The sequence below is a fragment of the Miscanthus floridulus genome, chromosome 15 (assembly GCF_019320115.1).
Source record: "Miscanthus floridulus cultivar M001 chromosome 15, ASM1932011v1, whole genome shotgun sequence".
Lineage (NCBI taxonomy): Eukaryota > Viridiplantae > Streptophyta > Magnoliopsida > Poales > Poaceae > Miscanthus > Miscanthus floridulus.
The window spans coordinates 13670339-13688261 of record NC_089594.1 but is presented as its reverse complement, the minus strand read 5'-3'; the positions used below and the strand labels follow the sequence as shown (position 1 = coordinate 13688261).

Sequence of the window (17923 nt, the reverse complement as noted above, 5' to 3'; positions counted from 1 at the left end):
GAGAAGGCCGTGACAGGTCCGGTGGAGAAGGCCGCGACGGGTCTCTACACTACGGGTGGAGCGCAACTATGTGTGGGGTAAGCTCCGCTGCAAGCTGTGCGTGGGTGAGTTCCATCCCGACCATCATGAGCTGCCCGTGGGCGAGATCCACACCGGCCACGGCGAACTGGGCAGGCGGAGCATGAGATGTGCGTGGGCGGGCTCCGCTCAAGCTGCCATGAGTTGCACGCGGGCGAGCTCCACCTCCGGCCGTGGTGAGTTGGGTAGGCGGAACACAAGAAGTCCGCGGTCGGCCTCCGCCCCGGCCGGTCGCCGCGAGCTACGCGGGTGGAGCACTGCGAGGATGGAGCGCCGCGAGCTGTTCGCTGGCTGAGCTCCGCAGCGGTGGTTTTTTTTTTGAGAAACTGCGGTGTCTGGAGAGTTGTACGAGCAGATTGGAGGGGATAGTTTGGGCTTGCGTCGTGTCTCACGAACGAGAGCGTCCCGGCGGACGGACACGAGGAGAGCATTGCCGATAGAATAGAGCTTTAGTTTCCATAGGTGAAGTTTCTTCTATAGAAACTAGTTGTAAAAAATTATTGGTTGGGACTGATCTTAGAGCTAGCTGAATCAGTTTTTTACTCGCCCAACAGTATAAAAAAAACAAAGAGACTAGCACAGAGCCAATAGGCAGTCTCGCATGTTTCAAGATGCCCCTTTCTCAGACAATAGAGTATGCTGGTTGCTTCTCTACATTTGCCAGCTTAGAGCTAGCTTATATTATGATACGTAGACTAGCTAGCCTATATCGTCGGAGATGCCCTCAGCGACATAGTGATGTGCTAGATTGTTTTACTCCTGACACTGCACCACAACACCAGCTTCACCGTCAGACATTTGACGCTAAAAATTATATTTGGCGATGGATGATCTGTCGCTAAAGATAACTCAGAGATCATCTGACGCTAAATCCTCATTTAGCGATTTGTTGTCTGTCGCTATAGATGTTTATGTTTAGCGTTAGCCCGTCTGTCGCTAAAACCAGATATAGCGTTGATCTGTCTGACGCTAAAAAAATAGGCCCCACGCCCAGCTCACGCGCCTCGTGTCCATAAGCACTTCGTACGCAAATTTTTGCCTGGCCCACGGCAAACGCACGCAGCTCCGGCCGCCTTATCCCATCGCTCGGCCATCGCTCCCCATCCACCCGCATCTATCTCTCCCTCACGACCTCCTCCCAGCAGACTGACGCCGGCGTCGGCGCCCCTGCTCTTCCGTTCCCAACGCGAGCTCTCCCTCCCTCCCTTCTCCGGCGCTAAGGTCGCCCTGCTCCCTAGACGGGCCACGGTGGCGCGGGTCAGGCATGGTGCACGAGCTCATAGCCGCCAACCAGAACCCTAGCCGCCGGCCGATGGGGTGGCCGCCCTTCTTCTCCCCTGGCCAGATTGATGACGGGGTGGCCGCCCTTCTTCTCCCCCGATCGAATCTACTACGGGATGGCCGCCCTTCTTCTTCTCTAGCCGGATCCACGGCGAGTCGGCTGCCCTTCTCCTCCGGCCAGATCCACGACAGCACACCACCGCTCCGGCCACCTTCTCTTCCCTTGCTGTTGTGCTTCGCCGGTGATGAGCGCACCCACCAGGTATGCACGCCCCTTCTCTTCCCTTGCCGTTGTGTGAAAGCCAGCACCCGAACCCTAACTTAAGATATTTTGCAGATCTGAGGAGGAGGCCGGGGAGAAGAACCGGAAGTCACAGCTCACCCGATTGATTCCTTGCTACAACTTCAACGTCGGCGAGGACTGCCCCATCTTCGACGGCCTCTACAGCTTCTGCCAGACCTACGCGGGCGCCTCCGTGGGCGGGGCCGTCAAGCTCAACCACGGCCACGACATCGCAATCAACTGGTCCGGCGGCCTCCACCATGAGAAGAAGTGCGAGGCGTCGGGCTTCTGCTACGTCAACGACATCGTGCTTGCCATACTCGAGCTGCTCAAGCATCACGAGGTGATGATCATGGTTCCTCAACTCTATTCCCTTAGTTTGTTTTGGTTGGCTCGATTAGTTAGGTGCTTTGGTTGGATACGTTTCCATGAGTTACCCAATAGTGGGTAATTTTTTGAAGTTGCTTGCTGGTGTGTCTAATTCTATATTTACTTGGTGATGGGTATGTGTACGATTTGGGGTAGATTAGGTCTAAAAGTAGATATAACAACTTTTTCTCCATTTCCATGGTCACCAATTTTGATTGATAGCCTCCCTTCTCGTCTATGAATGTTCAATCAAATCACTCCTAGTCATTTTGCTGTGCTAACATGTGATGCTTCAATTAATATTTATAGAGAGTTCTGTATGTCGACATCGATATCCACCATGGGGACGGAGTGGAGGAGGCTTTCTACACAACAGACAGGGTTATGACAGTTTCGTTCCACAAGTTTGGGGATTATTTCCCTGGAACAGGGGAAATCCGTGACATTGGGCACTCAAAGGGGGAGTACTACTCCCTGAATGTCCCTCTGGATGATGGGATTGATGATGAAAGCTACCAGTCCCTTTTCAAGCCAATCATGGGCAAAGTTATGGAGGTTTTCTGCCATGGCGCAGTTGTGCTTCAGTGTGGTGCTGATTCCTTGTCTGGGGATAGGTTGGACTGCTTTAATCTTTCAATCAGAGGTCATGCGGAATGTGTTAGGTACATGAGGTCTTTCAATGTTCCATTGTTGCTCCTTGGTGGTGGTGGATATACCATAAGAAATGTTGCACGCTGTTGGTGTTATGAGGTATGATGATCTAAGTAAAAGTTGATTTTCTTGAATCCTTATGCCTGTGTACTGCAGTTGCCAACATGAGTTGGTTAAGCTAATACCTGTGTATGGTTTTGACTTTTGAGCTAGACATGTAACGCATGATTTGGAATGTTAGTATATGTTCTCTTGCTGAAATGCATATGTTAAAGAGTATAGATGTGTATGAGCATATCAAATAACAGAACACCTTGTGTTCCTCAAATTATATTGGCGATTAGCAAAAGTGCTTTGTTAGTCAAGCTTAGAGTAGATTATCCTTAGATACAGAAAACAAATTAACTGACAGGCCACCTTCTTGTTGTACCAAGGAAATTGTCTTAAAATGTTTAGATTGCAGATGTTAGAATGGAATATATTTGCACTTCTGATTCATCCATTTCTTCCCTAAAAAATATATTTTGTGCAGACGGGAGTTGCTCTTGGCCAAGAGCTTGAAGACAAGATGCCTGTCAACGAGTACTATGAATACTTTGGTCCAGATTACACTCTTCATGTTGCACCAAGTAACATGGAGAACAAAAATACACGACACCAACTGGATGATATAAGATATAAACTTCTGGATAATCTTTCAAAACTTCGACATGCTCCTAGTGTCCAGTTTCAAGATAGAGTTCCTGACACAGAAGTACCTGAGGTGAGCAACTGAGCATCCTGTTATAACTAGTAAGATAATTGTGTGTGTCCGCTCATGAGTGCTAGATGTGTGTTTTCCATTTATTTTAAAGTTCATGGTAGATTTATCTCTACCAGATGCAGACTCCTAAAAGCAAATTGGTAGTGATACCTATATCTAGTCATTATATTATTTCTTATATGCTTGTATAACGTCTAATAGATCTGCTTTTAGAACATTGTTCTTTTCTTGTCGACCAAAGCTGGAACGATGGTAGAAGCTTGGATCCTTTTTTCTACTACAAATACAAATGAACTAGTGTCTATGTTGTTCTTCAACATTGTCTTGCTCTATGTAGTGACTTGACCTGTTGATACAGTGGACATGCTATGTGTTTCAATGTTGTGATATACATGCATGTGCTATGCTTCTCAGCTGAGGTGGCATGAGAAGATAGTGCACACATTCCAGTTTCCACATTTTTTTGTGGATTTCTTCTCATCCATATTTTGTTTGATATTCAGTTCATTTGAATTATTCGTGTACCACAGACTGTGTTATAGTTAAAAATTAAGAGTGGCTTTTGCCACAGAATATTCTTTTATTTGAAGCACACTTTAATGCTATTTTTCAAGCTTAGTGTTATTCTCCATGGCCTCAATCAGTCTGAATGTTAGCAGATCAAGATGATCCAGATGAACGGCATGATCCTGACTCTGATATGGAAGTGGATGATCACAAGGCTGTGGACGAGTCAGCGAGGTCGCTCTCTCCCTCCCTCCCTCTCTAGCCCCTTCCCTCTCTGAGTGATTGTACTCATTACGTTTTGGGTTTTATTTTTCATCCTGATGTGTGGCCCTCGTCAATTTTTTTAGGAGGAGCATTCTAGGTATAAAAGTCGAGAGAATTTGGTGAAAATGAGACCAAAGTGCAGGTATTTTCATTTTCTTTTGCACTTCTGTTTGCTCGACTAATGTGATTATCTGCTGACATTCTTATTGATCTTGTATTGTGCAGGATGGTGGCAGAGTTGCATCTGACCATAGAGGACTGGAACCCATGGCAGAAGACATTGGCAGAAGACATTGTGTGAATCAGTAAATCTCCCAATGTTTCTCTTTGGTAAATACTGCAAGTCTGCTACAATGAATACCTCTTACAGATCTTTATAGATCTTTATTTTTTGGGACTTATCTCACATAGACTCATCTACTGATTCCAGTGTGTCATCAGATAGATTTCCTCCATGTCTTGCAAACTTTACAATGTATCGTTTGCCTTGCAGATTCCTGTCCATGCCATATAATGCAGGTTCATGAATTTTTATTAAGGAACAAGCAGTTTCCTTACACTCCCTTATCCTGCTGCTCCTACCAGTCTTTGCTTAGGTATCCGTCAAACCTTGGGGTTTGTGATTTTGCATTGGACTACTAATACTAAAATAATGCAGGCTATGCCTTCTTTCTTCTTTATAGGATGAACAACCATTACTGCAGTGCTGTTTCCCTGCTGCATTCAGTATAGGCTTCAAATTCTGAAATACAATGACATGCGTCCTAAAATACAGCAAAAAAAAGATAATTGTCTTCTACATCCAGTCTGGGCTTCGTCTTTGGTTCACCTTCTAGACTTCAGGTAATCTCCTAAGCCCTGCAATTTATGGATTCAATTTGCCTGAAAATTTGTATGGCGTGTTCAGTTACTGTGCTAACCTAACTAAAGAGGCACACTAGGTTCCTTTTTAGGATTGCTTCTACAAAAAATAATTTAGTTTCTTCTATTTTGCCTTCTCTACTCATTCCAGCTCATCACTAGGTTTAGCAAGTTTAGTTTCAGTCTTACAAACGAAACTATTGATTACTTATAGCCTTTGGCATTTTCAAATTTCAATTTCTGTACGTTTGCCAACACTAGAATTGGATTCAGACAAATGTGGTTCCAGCTTTGTCTGTGTTTACTCAACCTTTGTTGTCCATCAAATCTCATATGTACCTGATTTAGAAGTCTCGGAAAAAAACACTTTCCATCCATTAGGTTCAGAATTCAGATACATCAAGCCTCTTTCTCTTTCTGCATGTAGCATTTCATTGTTGGTCCAAACAAGGCATCGGCCCAATGCATCAAAGTTCATGGATTAATTTTTTTGATAATTTGTACTGCAGTTATTTGGACACAAATCATACTGACAGTAATGCACCATTCGCCTACGTGCTTTAACAACAATCAAACTGCGCAACCGACTGGATTTTAAATAAACGAAACCAATAGTGACAGGGATGCACCATGCTATGTTAGAACGCTACATAAATGTGCAAAAACATCAGATTTTCAAAGGTCTTCCATATCTTTACTGAATTTCACTTTCGTGCAAGTGGCAACAGGAATCTTGGCTAAGGAGCATCCATGAATCTTGGGCACTGTAGTCTTGGTTAATTACAGGTACAAGCAGAAGGCAATAGTAGTCTTAGCTTCTGCAGATCAGATGTTATAGCTTTATTCTTTCCCAGATTTTAGTGTCATAGCAAAATGGTACTAATGAATACCTCTTACATAGCACTCATAACATTCTTATTTGTCCTTCATAGCACTCATAACATTCTTATTTGGTAGATACATATGCCGTATTAATATTTCCCCAACATTCCTATTTGTCCTTCATAGCACTCATAACATTCTTTCTTCCTTAGGAAAGTACTCCCATTGCACACTTTTTCTTCAAAAAGATCTGCCTACACTTTTTCTTTGGTAAATACTGCAAGTCTGCTACAGGGATTTTTTTTCCTCCTGGCTTTTATTTTGGGGGAATATCCTCTAGGTGCATTAACACTCCGATGTTGATTCTCACTTGAACATTTTAGTAGTTTCAGCATTGAGGAAATAACTAGATAACTCGAAGTATCAGATTGCACACCCAGTGTCCATGTGGGACTGATATACTGACCATTGTGGTCACTTAGTACAAGAAATGACAAACCATTCGTCTTCCAATTTAACAAATGTATTTACAGCAAACTAACTGATGAAAGTCTGTGCTCACAGTTTTTCTGGACCAGATTTCTATCAACCAGCAACCCCCTAGTGGAAACCAGCTCACAGTTCATGTCGATCGGTCACTTCGTGTTAGTGTTACTCATGCAGCTACTTTGCTATGTAGTTTAGTATCCAATTTTTTATGCCCCGTACTAGAGGTCACATCTTTTCATCTTCTGTTAGCCGTTTAGTCCATGTAGTGTTAGTCAGGCAGCTGCTTTGCTACTATCAAGGACAAAAATGACCTCTCTGAATAGTGAATACATTGTGTTCATAACCTGACCATGCTAATATCATTCTCATATACTAACATTATTTGGTTCGTGGTTGTTGACCTGTGGTGCTAGGCTCAAATTACTGAACTTTAGCTTTTATTGTTCCTCTGTTCTTGACTTATATTTGGATGAAGCCATTTCTCTTTAGTACTATCATCTTGAGGAACTAACTGGAATGGTTGTCCTCCCACAGTACTTGATGGTTGTTCTCAAGGGTTCGGTGCCTATGGCATTTGGAGGTACCCAGGAGCCCGCAGCTTACGGTGAGCTGGTTTCCATTGGAGGCCTGAACCCTGATGTGAATAAGAAGCTGAGTGCTGGCATTGCTTCTATCCTGGAGTCAAAGCTGTCCGTACCCAAGTCGCGCTTCTACCTCAAGTACTATGACTCAAAGGTAAGCAGCCACTTGTACTTGGTCACCTTATGTAGTTTGGCTGTGGCATGACATAACAAGAAGTCTGATACTCTATGGGTTACTTCTAAGATCTGTTACATCCCAACAACCTGTATCATATGCATTCTGTACCGTCTTCAGAGACCCACTTGTACTTGGTGCCATCGAGCTAGTAGTTTCTTTCTTATGTTCTTTGTTAGTATATGGCCATGATAAGTTGCAATTCGGTACATTTGGATTCCGCGAACCCAAAATTCTGATCCATGTTGCTTCTCTCTTCAACAGATCGTTCTTATGTATAGAAGCAGTGGAAGATGATGCCCTACCGATCAGAAGGCGAAACATCTTATCTAACTCGAAGCAACCTGGCATTAGTTGAGCAAATATACTATGCTTTTCATCTAGTCAACTACTTAGACGAAATCAATAATATTTATATCCTGTAGTGAAAGAGTATAGACTTGTTGATTGTGCAGGTTTACAATTTTTACAGGCATGTAACTTTGCTTCTTTTGAAAGCAGTGTTTATATGCATCTAAAATGGAGTGATTCCTACTTTTATAATAATATATCATATTGAAGCATAGTAACTTTATCTGATCATGCATCTATGTTTTAGGTTCATGAATGAATCTATTTGTATGAGAAATGTGCACAATGATGTTACTTTTGTATTAATTTACAACCAAATGACCTTTCATTTTTAAATGCATTTAAATGATCTTGTCAAACCATCTGTCGCTAAAAACATTTGTAACTTCAAATTGTCTGTCGCTATAGAGTACTGGCAGGCTATCTGACGCTAAAGAGTAGCAGCAGACTATCTGTCGCTAAAAAAATTCAGGACAACGGACTGTCTGACGCTAAAAGTACTGTCTGACGCTAAAGATTTTTAGCGACAGGACTTACAGCGTCTGCAAAAGTCTGTCGCTATAACTTTTTAGCGTCAGATTGTCTGTCACTGTAGCCGCTTTTAGCGTCAGATTGTTCATCGCTAATCTTGGTGTTGTGGTGTAGTGTGAATTGCTCTAGTTGTTTCTTTTTGTACATAAACTAGAAATATGTCCGCTCGTTGCTAATTTATTTGAATTTCAATTACTAACTTATGTAGCATAAATGTTAATTTTAGTGATATGCACAAGTCTAAGTGACATATATTTAGAAATATCTAGTTTTAAAGTAGTCCATGCGTTATTTTGGAATTTTTAGAAACATATTGCACATTTCAAATCACAAAGAGCATCTCTAAGAGTTTGGTATAATTTACTTGCAAAATTAACAGATCTAACAAGTTAACAGAAGAAATAACAATCTTAAATTTTGTCATTAAACAGTCTCCTATAATAGCTTTCTAAACAATTTTGCATTGGGAACCTTGAACTATCACTACTACACTTAGACCTTTCACGGCTACGTCGTAACCCCCATCGCAACCGCATTTTGGCCTCGACAGTAAGCTGTCGGCAGTGATGGTCATAGCCCTCACGACGACTAGGATGTACACTACACCACCGTATTTGCTTATCATCCGTCTGTGATAAGGTTCTTACTTCCGTTGTATTGGAGCACGACTCGCCTGTGTGGGTATGCACTAAAACCGCCGCATGACTTATGATCCGACCGTGATCAGATCCTTATTCCGTCGCATTGAGGCCTGACCCACCTATGTGGGTATACACTAACACCGCCGTATTGGCTTATGATTCATCCATGATCAGCTCCTTGTTTTCGTCACATTGGAGCACGACCCGCCTGTGTGGAGGCGAACATCACCGTTGCTTCAGCGTATGAACCGCTTGGTCATAGGGCATGGTCACCGTCGCGTTACAGTACGATCCATCCGTGATGATCATTTCCTCGGTGTCAGGTTATTAAACGATTCGATGGTGATACACTATTGACCCTTGCCACATCAGACGAATAGCGGCGGTGATGACATCCGTTTTTCACAATTTATTTACTAATTCAGCCGGGCCTTAATAACTTTCTAAACACACACCATACAGATATAATCATTACACACCATTCATCATGTCCACAACGAAGAGCACTTTTTGTAGTAACAATGGACACTAACGTAACAACTGTGTCAACTGATGAATTAACACAAGAGGTACATAGCAGAATAAAGGTTCTGCTCCCTACAGACTTACGTAACGAAAATAAGGTAGATGTGCCCCACTCCTTCAGATTGGCACTCCTGCTTGCGAGGCAAAGCTTTCTTTGGATTGGTAGGCAACACACCATGGAACCGCTCTTCTTCGTCCCTTAGCCAATGTAGGAAAATTGTTCAAAACACCCAGACTCCTGCTGTTGCACAAAGCAGGAGAATTAATGATATTCAACACACAATTCCTTTAGTTACCAAGCTCAAATTGGCCTATATATAGAATCAAAACAACTACCTACCTGAACAAAGGCATGACATAATTACAACAAAATACGGCATATGCGCCTTTACTGCTCTGCTAATGACTCAATGAACAAGGGAACATAAGGAAGATAGTGAGGTCCGCCGCTCATACATAATAGTTTCCAGGTACTTCTAGGATAGCCGATGGCCTGGGCAGGGAGGACATGAACTTTACTGCGGTTCATGTCATACGCAAACAGTGTTTTGTCCTCCCCAACAAGGAAAATCAAATTCCATTCTGGATGAACTGCAATCACTCTGTAGGCGGCATCACAAACCTCGGTACTAATTTCAATATTCTTCTTTTCCAAATAGCTCCAGCATGGTCACCTTATGCTTCAATATCCATTTACTAGTACCATAGTCTTCAAGGATCCAGATTAAAAGCTCATACCTATTCAAAGCTTCATAGATGGAGATTGCATCAGCAGTTGGCCTATGAATTTTCCTCCATGTCTTTCCCTCCATATCAATAGCAACTATCTGGGTGAACTCCATCATGTGCATAAAACCATTAACAAACACACCTTTCCCATATGTGGATACTACAATACCCTCGCTCCATTCAGATTCTTTAAAGATCCATGCTCCAGTTTTAGATGAGTAGATGTTGACACCTAAGGAGTCATCATCGTTGATCCCATATTCAAACACATGGAAGTGTGAGGAGATTGTCAGATCGAACCCCAAGCGAGCTGAACCACAAGAATGGTTGCTACCCGGTAGTAGCAACCATTTCTTAGTCACCGGATTATAGACAACATAGCAAAACCCAGAGTACCAGCAGAGGATGAGGCCCCGGGAGCAATCTGAGATCACGACATCCTAAATGGGGAAGGGCAAGAAGGATAAGGAGGGGGTATTCACCGTTGACGCTGGTGAAGTTGCATTTGCATTTCCAGCTGCGGTAGAAGAATCCGGCGAGAATCTAGGGCAGCTCCTTACGGTACTCGGATCCCAATATGAGGCTATTCTAGGAGCAACAGACACACTTGCAGCTACACAAGGAGCCGGTAGTGAGGCGGCTGAGGATGAGGACAAAAACATTTGGTCTGTGAGGATGGCCACTTCGAATAAGTCACACCCCAAAAAGCATCGCTTGCCTCGTCGTGCGCCCTGCGTTGTCCCACTTGATCGAGCCACATCTCAAAAAGCACAGCGCTGCGTGCCTCCTGCCTACCCGATTGAGCCGCATCTCGGTGAGCGCTGCGATGCCATGCTTGGTCACCCTCTGAGAGAGAGAGAGAGAGAGAGTTTGAGTAGAGAGACGGAAAGGCCATGGCACTATAGGAAGGATTGAGCAATGGGCGAGAGATGATTAGACATGGAAGGAAAAGATTAGCTACGGTTTGAGGTGAGCCCATATGGCGAAAATATAGAATAGCGGTCAGGCTAGTGCCCGGACATCCGTTGGACGCTCACGTCTAGACACCCGCGCCGTGCCCGCACGTGTGCATGCTGCTGTGCCTACCAACACGCCTGCTCCTGCTTCACATGGAGGCCCGTGCTGCTGCGTTTCCTACTCCTGCTCACCCATGTGGGGGTCGCATCTTAATCTATGCCCGCTTCATTTCCCACGCCTGTCGCTCATGTCCCTTCCACTCCCACATGCATGCACGTGGGCCTAGTAGCTGTAGTAGGCAGATGTGATAGGTAGCTGGTCCCATTGCAACATGTGCAATACCAGATCTACTTTGTAGCATCTAGTTCAAATATTTGCAAGATACGTTCAAAATAGTTGAAACACTTGCAACATACGCTCTAAAACACCAGGAAAACACGTGTGTAGCCATTGCAAAACATATGCAACATCTAGATGAAACACTTGCAACATACTTATGAAACTCCTGAAACACTTGAAACACACGCTTGCAACATGCATGTATATGTAACATCTAGATAAAATACTTGCAATACGTCTAAAAACAGATGAAATATTTGGAACATACACTTGAAACACCATTGCAATATGTGCAACATCCCGATCTACTTTTGCAACATTGATATAAAACACCTGCAACATACCTATGAAACATTTGAAGCACTTGAAATAGACAATTACAACATGCAGTTTGAGTGCAACATCTCCTTGCTGCTTGAGAGAATGGAAGCTCGTCGGCGTGTGGAGTTCATCGGTGTAGAGCTCATCGGTGGCGTGGAGATCACCGCTCCAGGGAGGAGGCCACGGCAAGTCTGGTGGAGAAGCCTGTAGCGGGTCTCTACACGGTGCAGGTGGAGTGCGAGCTATGTGTGCGGTAAGCTCAACTGCAAGCTATGTGTGGGTGTGTTCCATCTTGACCGTCGCGAGCTACGTGTGGGCGAGGTCCACTCTGGCCATGATGAACTGGGCAGACGGAGTGTGAGATGTTAGCCTAGGCAATCAGTTTAAACCGACAGAATGGTTTGGTTTGTTCGGTTGTAGAAAACTTTGGTTCATGGAAATCAACACCCGATCAGTTATTCATCAGACCAACAACCGACGAGTTCGGTGTCGGTTTGTTCGGGTTCGGTTTTGGGTTTCACCGAACAAACTGAAGCATCACAGACAAAGAAGAAGGTTGGGAAACGGAAAGGAAGAAACACGCAGATGCAAACACACAGATCCGGGATGCCGCACGCTCGGCAGTGTCAGTCTCGCCTGCAACTAGACGAGTGCTGACTGCCCTATGAGCTACGGCCCTGCCTCGTCCCCGCATCGCTCGCATGCCCATAGCCACATAAGCTTGCACCGACTGCTTGCCGTGCCTACCTGTCTCTATCATGCCACGTGCCCATGAGACCGTGTTGCCGAGCCACGCCGCGTCTGCATGCCCATGTCGCCCCGCCGCCAAGCGTCAGCGCCACCTTGTCTGCCAGGATGCCGCGCACCAGCAGGAATGAAAAGGAAAGTCATCTTCCTCAGAGGATTTCAGGATGGGAAGGGATAGAGGTGAGGTGAGCAAGGGGACTGGTTCTATGGAGGGGAAGGGCCGAAGGGGTAGGCTGCCTAGGTGAGTGGGGGTGGACGTGTTGTGCTGGACCATTGCTTGTTGGGACTACAAAGACGAGGAAAGAAACACTGATGTGCTCACTCCGTGCTCTCCCTCGGTTGTTCGGGTTCTCGGTTGGGTTGGACGAGGAAATCGAAGTCAAAGCCGATAACCGAGCTTTCTAGATGATAAAACAGAAACCGAAATTTGTAACAGAACCGTCCAATTTATAAGAGCACAAGTACAATGGCAGCCCACAAGCGGTCACACTATCATACTTGAGCCCATATAAACCCGGTAGTCCGTCGAGTACCACAAAGGGTCTTGATTCATCACCCACATACATTAGATTGCGATTACAGTTATTAGAACCCAAGTTCCAAATAAAGTAGTAGTAGTAGCAGAAGCAAAGTAGTTTTAAAACCAATATCTCACACTATTGTTTAATACAAGCCAGTTCGTGATCACCACCCACAAAAGCATCACAGATAAGATATATAAGTAGAAGCGCCTTGCCCAGGCCTACTCCTCGTCCACAAAGGGACAGAAGCAATTCTTTAACTAGCTAGGATACACGGTATTATCTGCAACAAATGGGTAATAAACCCTGAGTATAAGAAGGTACTCAGCTAGACTTACCCGTCATAAACCAAAAATAAAGTGACTCCAAGGATCATGCAAGGCTTTATAAGTGGAGCTAGCTTGACAACATTTTGCATAAAAAGCGACTAATTCAACTATACATTTTATAATTCGGTCATCAAGTTAATTATAGCTATTCATCTCTAGATTAGTAACTAACCTGTGCCAAACATGTTGTGTACAATTAAGTCATCACAATAGTAACCATATCTGGTGTAGCATTTTCATATTCCGTTTAACCATCACATTCCATCAATTACTACGAGGAAGGAAGCTCTATCAAGTTCTCACTATCCGGGAGAGACGACGATTCGAATCAATTTCAACCAGCTGGGAATTTATTCCTAACACAAACCCAGGCAGACCAGATCAACGGTCACCTTAGGTCACCTTTGGTACAACTCAGGTCTAATTCGTGGGTTCGATCAGCACCGCACCCTCAGGGACACTACTGGATGCCAGGTCGATTAGGACTCTAACCTACCCTTAGCCTCACACCGGCTCCCCGCGCATCCTTACTACCTCCAGTGTGCACACTTTGACAGAATGAGGCCCGACCTGAGTTGAGCTACTCGGCTTCACGGTCGGAACGAGTTATCCGGCCAGCTAAGTGAGAGGCATGAGTTCAAAATGACAAGAGGGCCTCCAACGATGCGGTCCTTTATTGGCACAGACGGAATCACATGAGTCAACCTACACATAGACTCTGTCCGACCTCCAGTTATATTATCCCATGGTTCTTTTCCACGATAGCAAATATAGCCAACTGTGCTCTGGTATTCACCTATATCTCGTAGGTGACAGAAAATCACCCGACTTCTACCGGTCTAAGTATTGCTAAGCATATGTTCGATCCTAGACCTACACAGGGTTAAAGGTATAGATATCTGGACAAGGTGGTTCTATGCATCAAGTGTTTCTAAATCAACTCTTATAACCTAATGCATTAAACATAAAGGACTTAAGTGATATTTTATAAAACATAGGATTCTTATAATGCTCCAGGGCTTACCTTTTAGGAAAGAAGTGGGTCGGTGGTCAGGGCACTCTAGAAGTTCGTCAGTGGCTGGCTCCTCTGCTTCGGGAGCTGCAAGTTGGGGTGTCTCTTGATTGTCCTCCGCTTCTTTGAATTCCAGTAGGGTTACTCCTTTGGGCGATTCTATATATATGAGTATAAAATAAGATCTCATGGATGCATAGATAATGACATGGATGATATGATATGATAAAATACATACTCATAAGTGTCCTTAACAACAATGTATTAAAGTGATAACAAGATAATTTTTCTTTTACTGAGTAGGTGCATATCTCTTCTCTAGTATAAGAACATACACTCATCAAGTTCTAGCAACCTAAGATATAGTTGTTCATCATCTATGAGAGGCTTAGAACCTACAACTAACAACTAATCTTAATTAGCCTAAGCATCTACACCAGCATCACACAAGGCAACAACTACAACTTGACTTAGTCATTTTCTGGACTGCAGACAACATGTACTTGTTTTGGCTATAACTAGAGTTTTATATATCCAACAAATATTGCACAAGACTTTCTGGAAAGCTTATGAAATTGTCTACAACTTTCTTATGCTATATAGATCCATCCAGAGAATAAGCAAAACTGACGCAACTTCAATTAGCTAAAACTCTCAAACCATTAAGCCTACAACTATGAAAATTTAATACAAGGTAGATAAGCAAGTTATCTACAACCTTGTTATTATCAAGTTCCACATAAAAGGTCATTATCATCATGAAATTGTTACCTCAACAGGAACTACTCATGCAACCATCTAGTTGAATTATAAGGTAATAATTATCTAGCTACCTATAACTAATTACTTCTAATCACAACTACTCATCCCAACAGATCATATACATCACAAGCACCACAAAAAACATCATGGTTAAGCCCAACTAATTTATTTATATTCATTTATTAATTTCCTTATATAATAAGGTGATTTAAAGAACAAATATTTACAATTCTCAATAAATTATGAGAACATTACAATAGCCTACATATCACCCCCATAGTCTACTATACAAATATCATGCCATTTGGATATGTATAGCCACTTCTGCAAAAATGACAAGTTGCCTAGGCTTATTTTAGCAAAAATGAGTTTAGCCTAGTGATAAGTGCCAAACAACAAATTTCATATTTTCTTACTGTCATCCTAGCATAAGAACACTATGTAAAAATTGCATGATCATATGTTATGTATTTTTTACCCCATTTATTTTCACTACAAACTAGCAATTAATTAAGATTAAATAGAAAAAACCATATTCCAATTATGCCTATTGTAAGTTTAGCATTTTTTTTTCTAGCTAGAGCATGTCAACACAAGACTAGAAAAATTTGAATCACAATTTTTTCATTTCCCTAGCTCAAGATATGCATTTTACAAGATGGAAACAAATTTTAAAGCGCTTATCTAGCTCAATTTAATTCCTCCAGAAAAATATCCCAAACAGTAGATTTCATATTTTTATCAAATACTACACTACAAGATGAATCCAACAAAATTTGGTTCAACCAAATTAGACAACCCTAGCTCAAGATATCAATTTTGAAGTTTGCATTCAAATCTGTGAAAATAAATCAATAAAATCATTTCAACTCTGACTGACAACTGGGCCCCGCGGTCAATGGGTCCCACCCGTCAGCGAGACCAGTGTAGAGCGTGGACTTTGACCGGCAAGAACTCACCATCGGTGAGGTCACCGGCGACGAGGTCTTCACCATCGCGCTCCCCACGACACCCCGCGTCGGATGGTACCCATGGTTAGCTTGGCAGTTCACCAGAGCGACCTCGTCGATGAGCATGGCAGCTCGATGATGATGCGTGGCAGCGGACTCGCCGTCTCCGGCGATGGCACGGTTAGGTAAGCATGACTATAGCTTCTACTAACCCTAACGGAGCTCTATGGTGCAGATCGAGCTACTATGGCATGTCGGTGAGCTCCGCCCACGTGCATGGCGGCATGGCCACGCACAACACACGCGGCGGTGCTTACCGTTCTGACATGACGATGGTGGGTGATGGGTCTCCGTCATAGGAGAAGGTGCTAGGGTTCATGGCGGCTCAGAAATGAACACAGGAGGGGAAGGACGGGATCTAGCGAGGGCTGGCCGCGGCAAGCTTGAGCTTGCGGCCATGGCGGGCGCGCGCGGTGCGGTCGCGTGTTCCTGCGCGACAGCAGCAACAGCGGTTAAACCAGCTATGGAGTGAGCATCTACGACCTATGGTGACGACAAACCAATGGAGAAAAAGGTAGGAGGAGCAGTGTATAAGGCTGGCCATGACGAGCTCGGAGCTCGGCAGCGCTCCGTGGCCATGGCGGCGACGGTGATGCACATGTGGCTTTACCTCGGCTCAGATGGTGGCACTGGCGGGTCAGGGAGGTAGAGGAGATGGTGGCGGAGCTATGGGCATGATGGATTTGACGGCAGTGTTGCGGCTGTGGCGTGCGAGCACGGTGGAGGTGTGCAGCGTTGATGGCGAGCATGGCTCTGCTCGGTGAGCTAGTGAGAGGGAGATAGCAGAGCAAGAGAGTGAGAATGAGCGAGCGCAGCGGCTTCGCCTCCCTTTTCTCCCCCTGCTGGCATGACCGACCGGGCCAACGTCGGCGTATGGCCAGCACGTGGCGCGCGTGGCCTAGCGCCGGTCGGCCACTGCTACGCTGTTGCTGCTCGGTTTCAGGCCGGCGATGGCCGACTGACGGAGCAACTTCAAGCACATGTAACTCCCAAACGAGCTCGAGTTGGTGAAAACCCCTTAATAAGAAATGTAGAGCTACATGTACTCTCCAACTTTGCTTTAGAAAGCTTCCTCTAAGTCGCCATGGTTTTCAAGTTACAATGCCCCAAAGTTGGTCACTTGAAATTGTAAACAGCTTTTTGGACTTAGCAAAAATTTCTAAGTCTAGAAACAACATTACATTGCTACTTTGGAGCTGTTTTTATTGTGTTAGGCACTGAATTAGCTCATGGCCCTAAAACAAAGTTTGTTACCCATGTCAAGAACTACAACTTTTGTTAAGGGTACACTGCCATGCAAACACTCTATGCTATTGTTCAACTTTGGTCAAAGTGTAGTAACATGAAAATGGAAGTTTAGAGTAAACTAGGACTTAGAAGCACAATTTAGCCCATGTCATGAATACAAACATTGTTCCATTTACCATCCTAGATGTGTCTAAGGTGTTTTTTGACCTCACAACTATTTCTCACATTGGTCACACATGATCACAAGCATATACATGTATATTATTCACATCACATGTGATAAAGAGAAGGTGAATGAAATGAAACTTCATATGCTCATGCTCATGAATGCTTGGATGATGATTGTGCTCATGAAATGCACGTGCCAAATGTATGCTTAACACTGGGGTGTTACAAAACTAAAAACCGAAAAACTGATATTTCGGTTCGGTTTGGCTCGGTTCAGTTTGGTTTTTGATTTTCGGCTATAAAGTGCCCAGCCTGAGCGAGATGTGCGCGGGCGGGCTCCGAAGGGCTGCCGTGAGATGCATGTGGGCGAGCTCCACCCCCGGCCGTGGCGAGCTGGGCAGGCAGAGCACGAGAAGTACGCGGTCGGCCTCCGCCTCGGCAGGTCACCGCGAACTGCCCCGAGTGGAACACTGTGAGGCTGGAGCGCTGCGAGCTGTGCGCTGGCCGAGCTCCGCTGCAGTGTTTTTTTGAGAAACTGCGGTGTCTGGAGAGTTGGATGAGCGGATAGGAGGGGATAGTTTTGGGCCTACATCGTGTCCCACGAACAT

General features: G+C 44.3%; 1 protein-coding gene across 8 annotated transcripts; it reads left to right on the top strand.

Annotated features, from left to right (window-relative positions):
• The first annotated feature begins 1106 nt into the window (after nt 1-1106).
• Nucleotides 1107-7712, top strand: LOC136507869 (histone deacetylase 1-like). 8 transcript variants are annotated; one of them, XR_010771764.1, is made up of 11 exons: nt 1107-1621; nt 1697-1985; nt 2321-2761; nt 3195-3425; nt 4082-4166; nt 4280-4338; nt 4422-4526; nt 4690-4792; nt 4855-5039; nt 5786-5843; nt 6903-7038. XR_010771764.1 is itself a non-coding variant. In XM_066502465.1 (6 exons), the coding sequence occupies exons 1-6, from the start codon at nt 1605-1607 to the stop codon at nt 7419-7421; spliced, it is 1212 nt and encodes a 403-aa protein (XP_066358562.1). In that variant the 5' UTR covers nt 1108-1604; the 3' UTR covers nt 7422-7712. The 8 variants fall into 8 exon arrangements, 1 of the variants encoding a protein (XP_066358562.1); XR_010771760.1 differs by having other exon boundaries at nt 4627-4792; nt 4880-5039; XR_010771761.1 differs by having other exon boundaries at nt 4627-4792; nt 4880-5039; nt 5777-5843.
• Nucleotides 7713-17923: the final 10211 nt, after the last annotated feature.

What these genes read in the sequence shown, in the direction of transcription:
- LOC136507869 (XM_066502465.1), top strand. An exon ending in CTGACACAGAAGTACCTGAG is followed by an intron (nt 3,426 to 6,902) that starts GTGAGCAACTGA and finishes GTCCTCCCACAG; the next exon opens with TACTTGATGGTTGTTCTCAA. An exon ending in TCAAGTACTATGACTCAAAG is followed by an intron (nt 7,104 to 7,388) that starts GTAAGCAGCCAC and finishes TCTCTTCAACAG; the next exon opens with ATCGTTCTTATGTATAGAAG.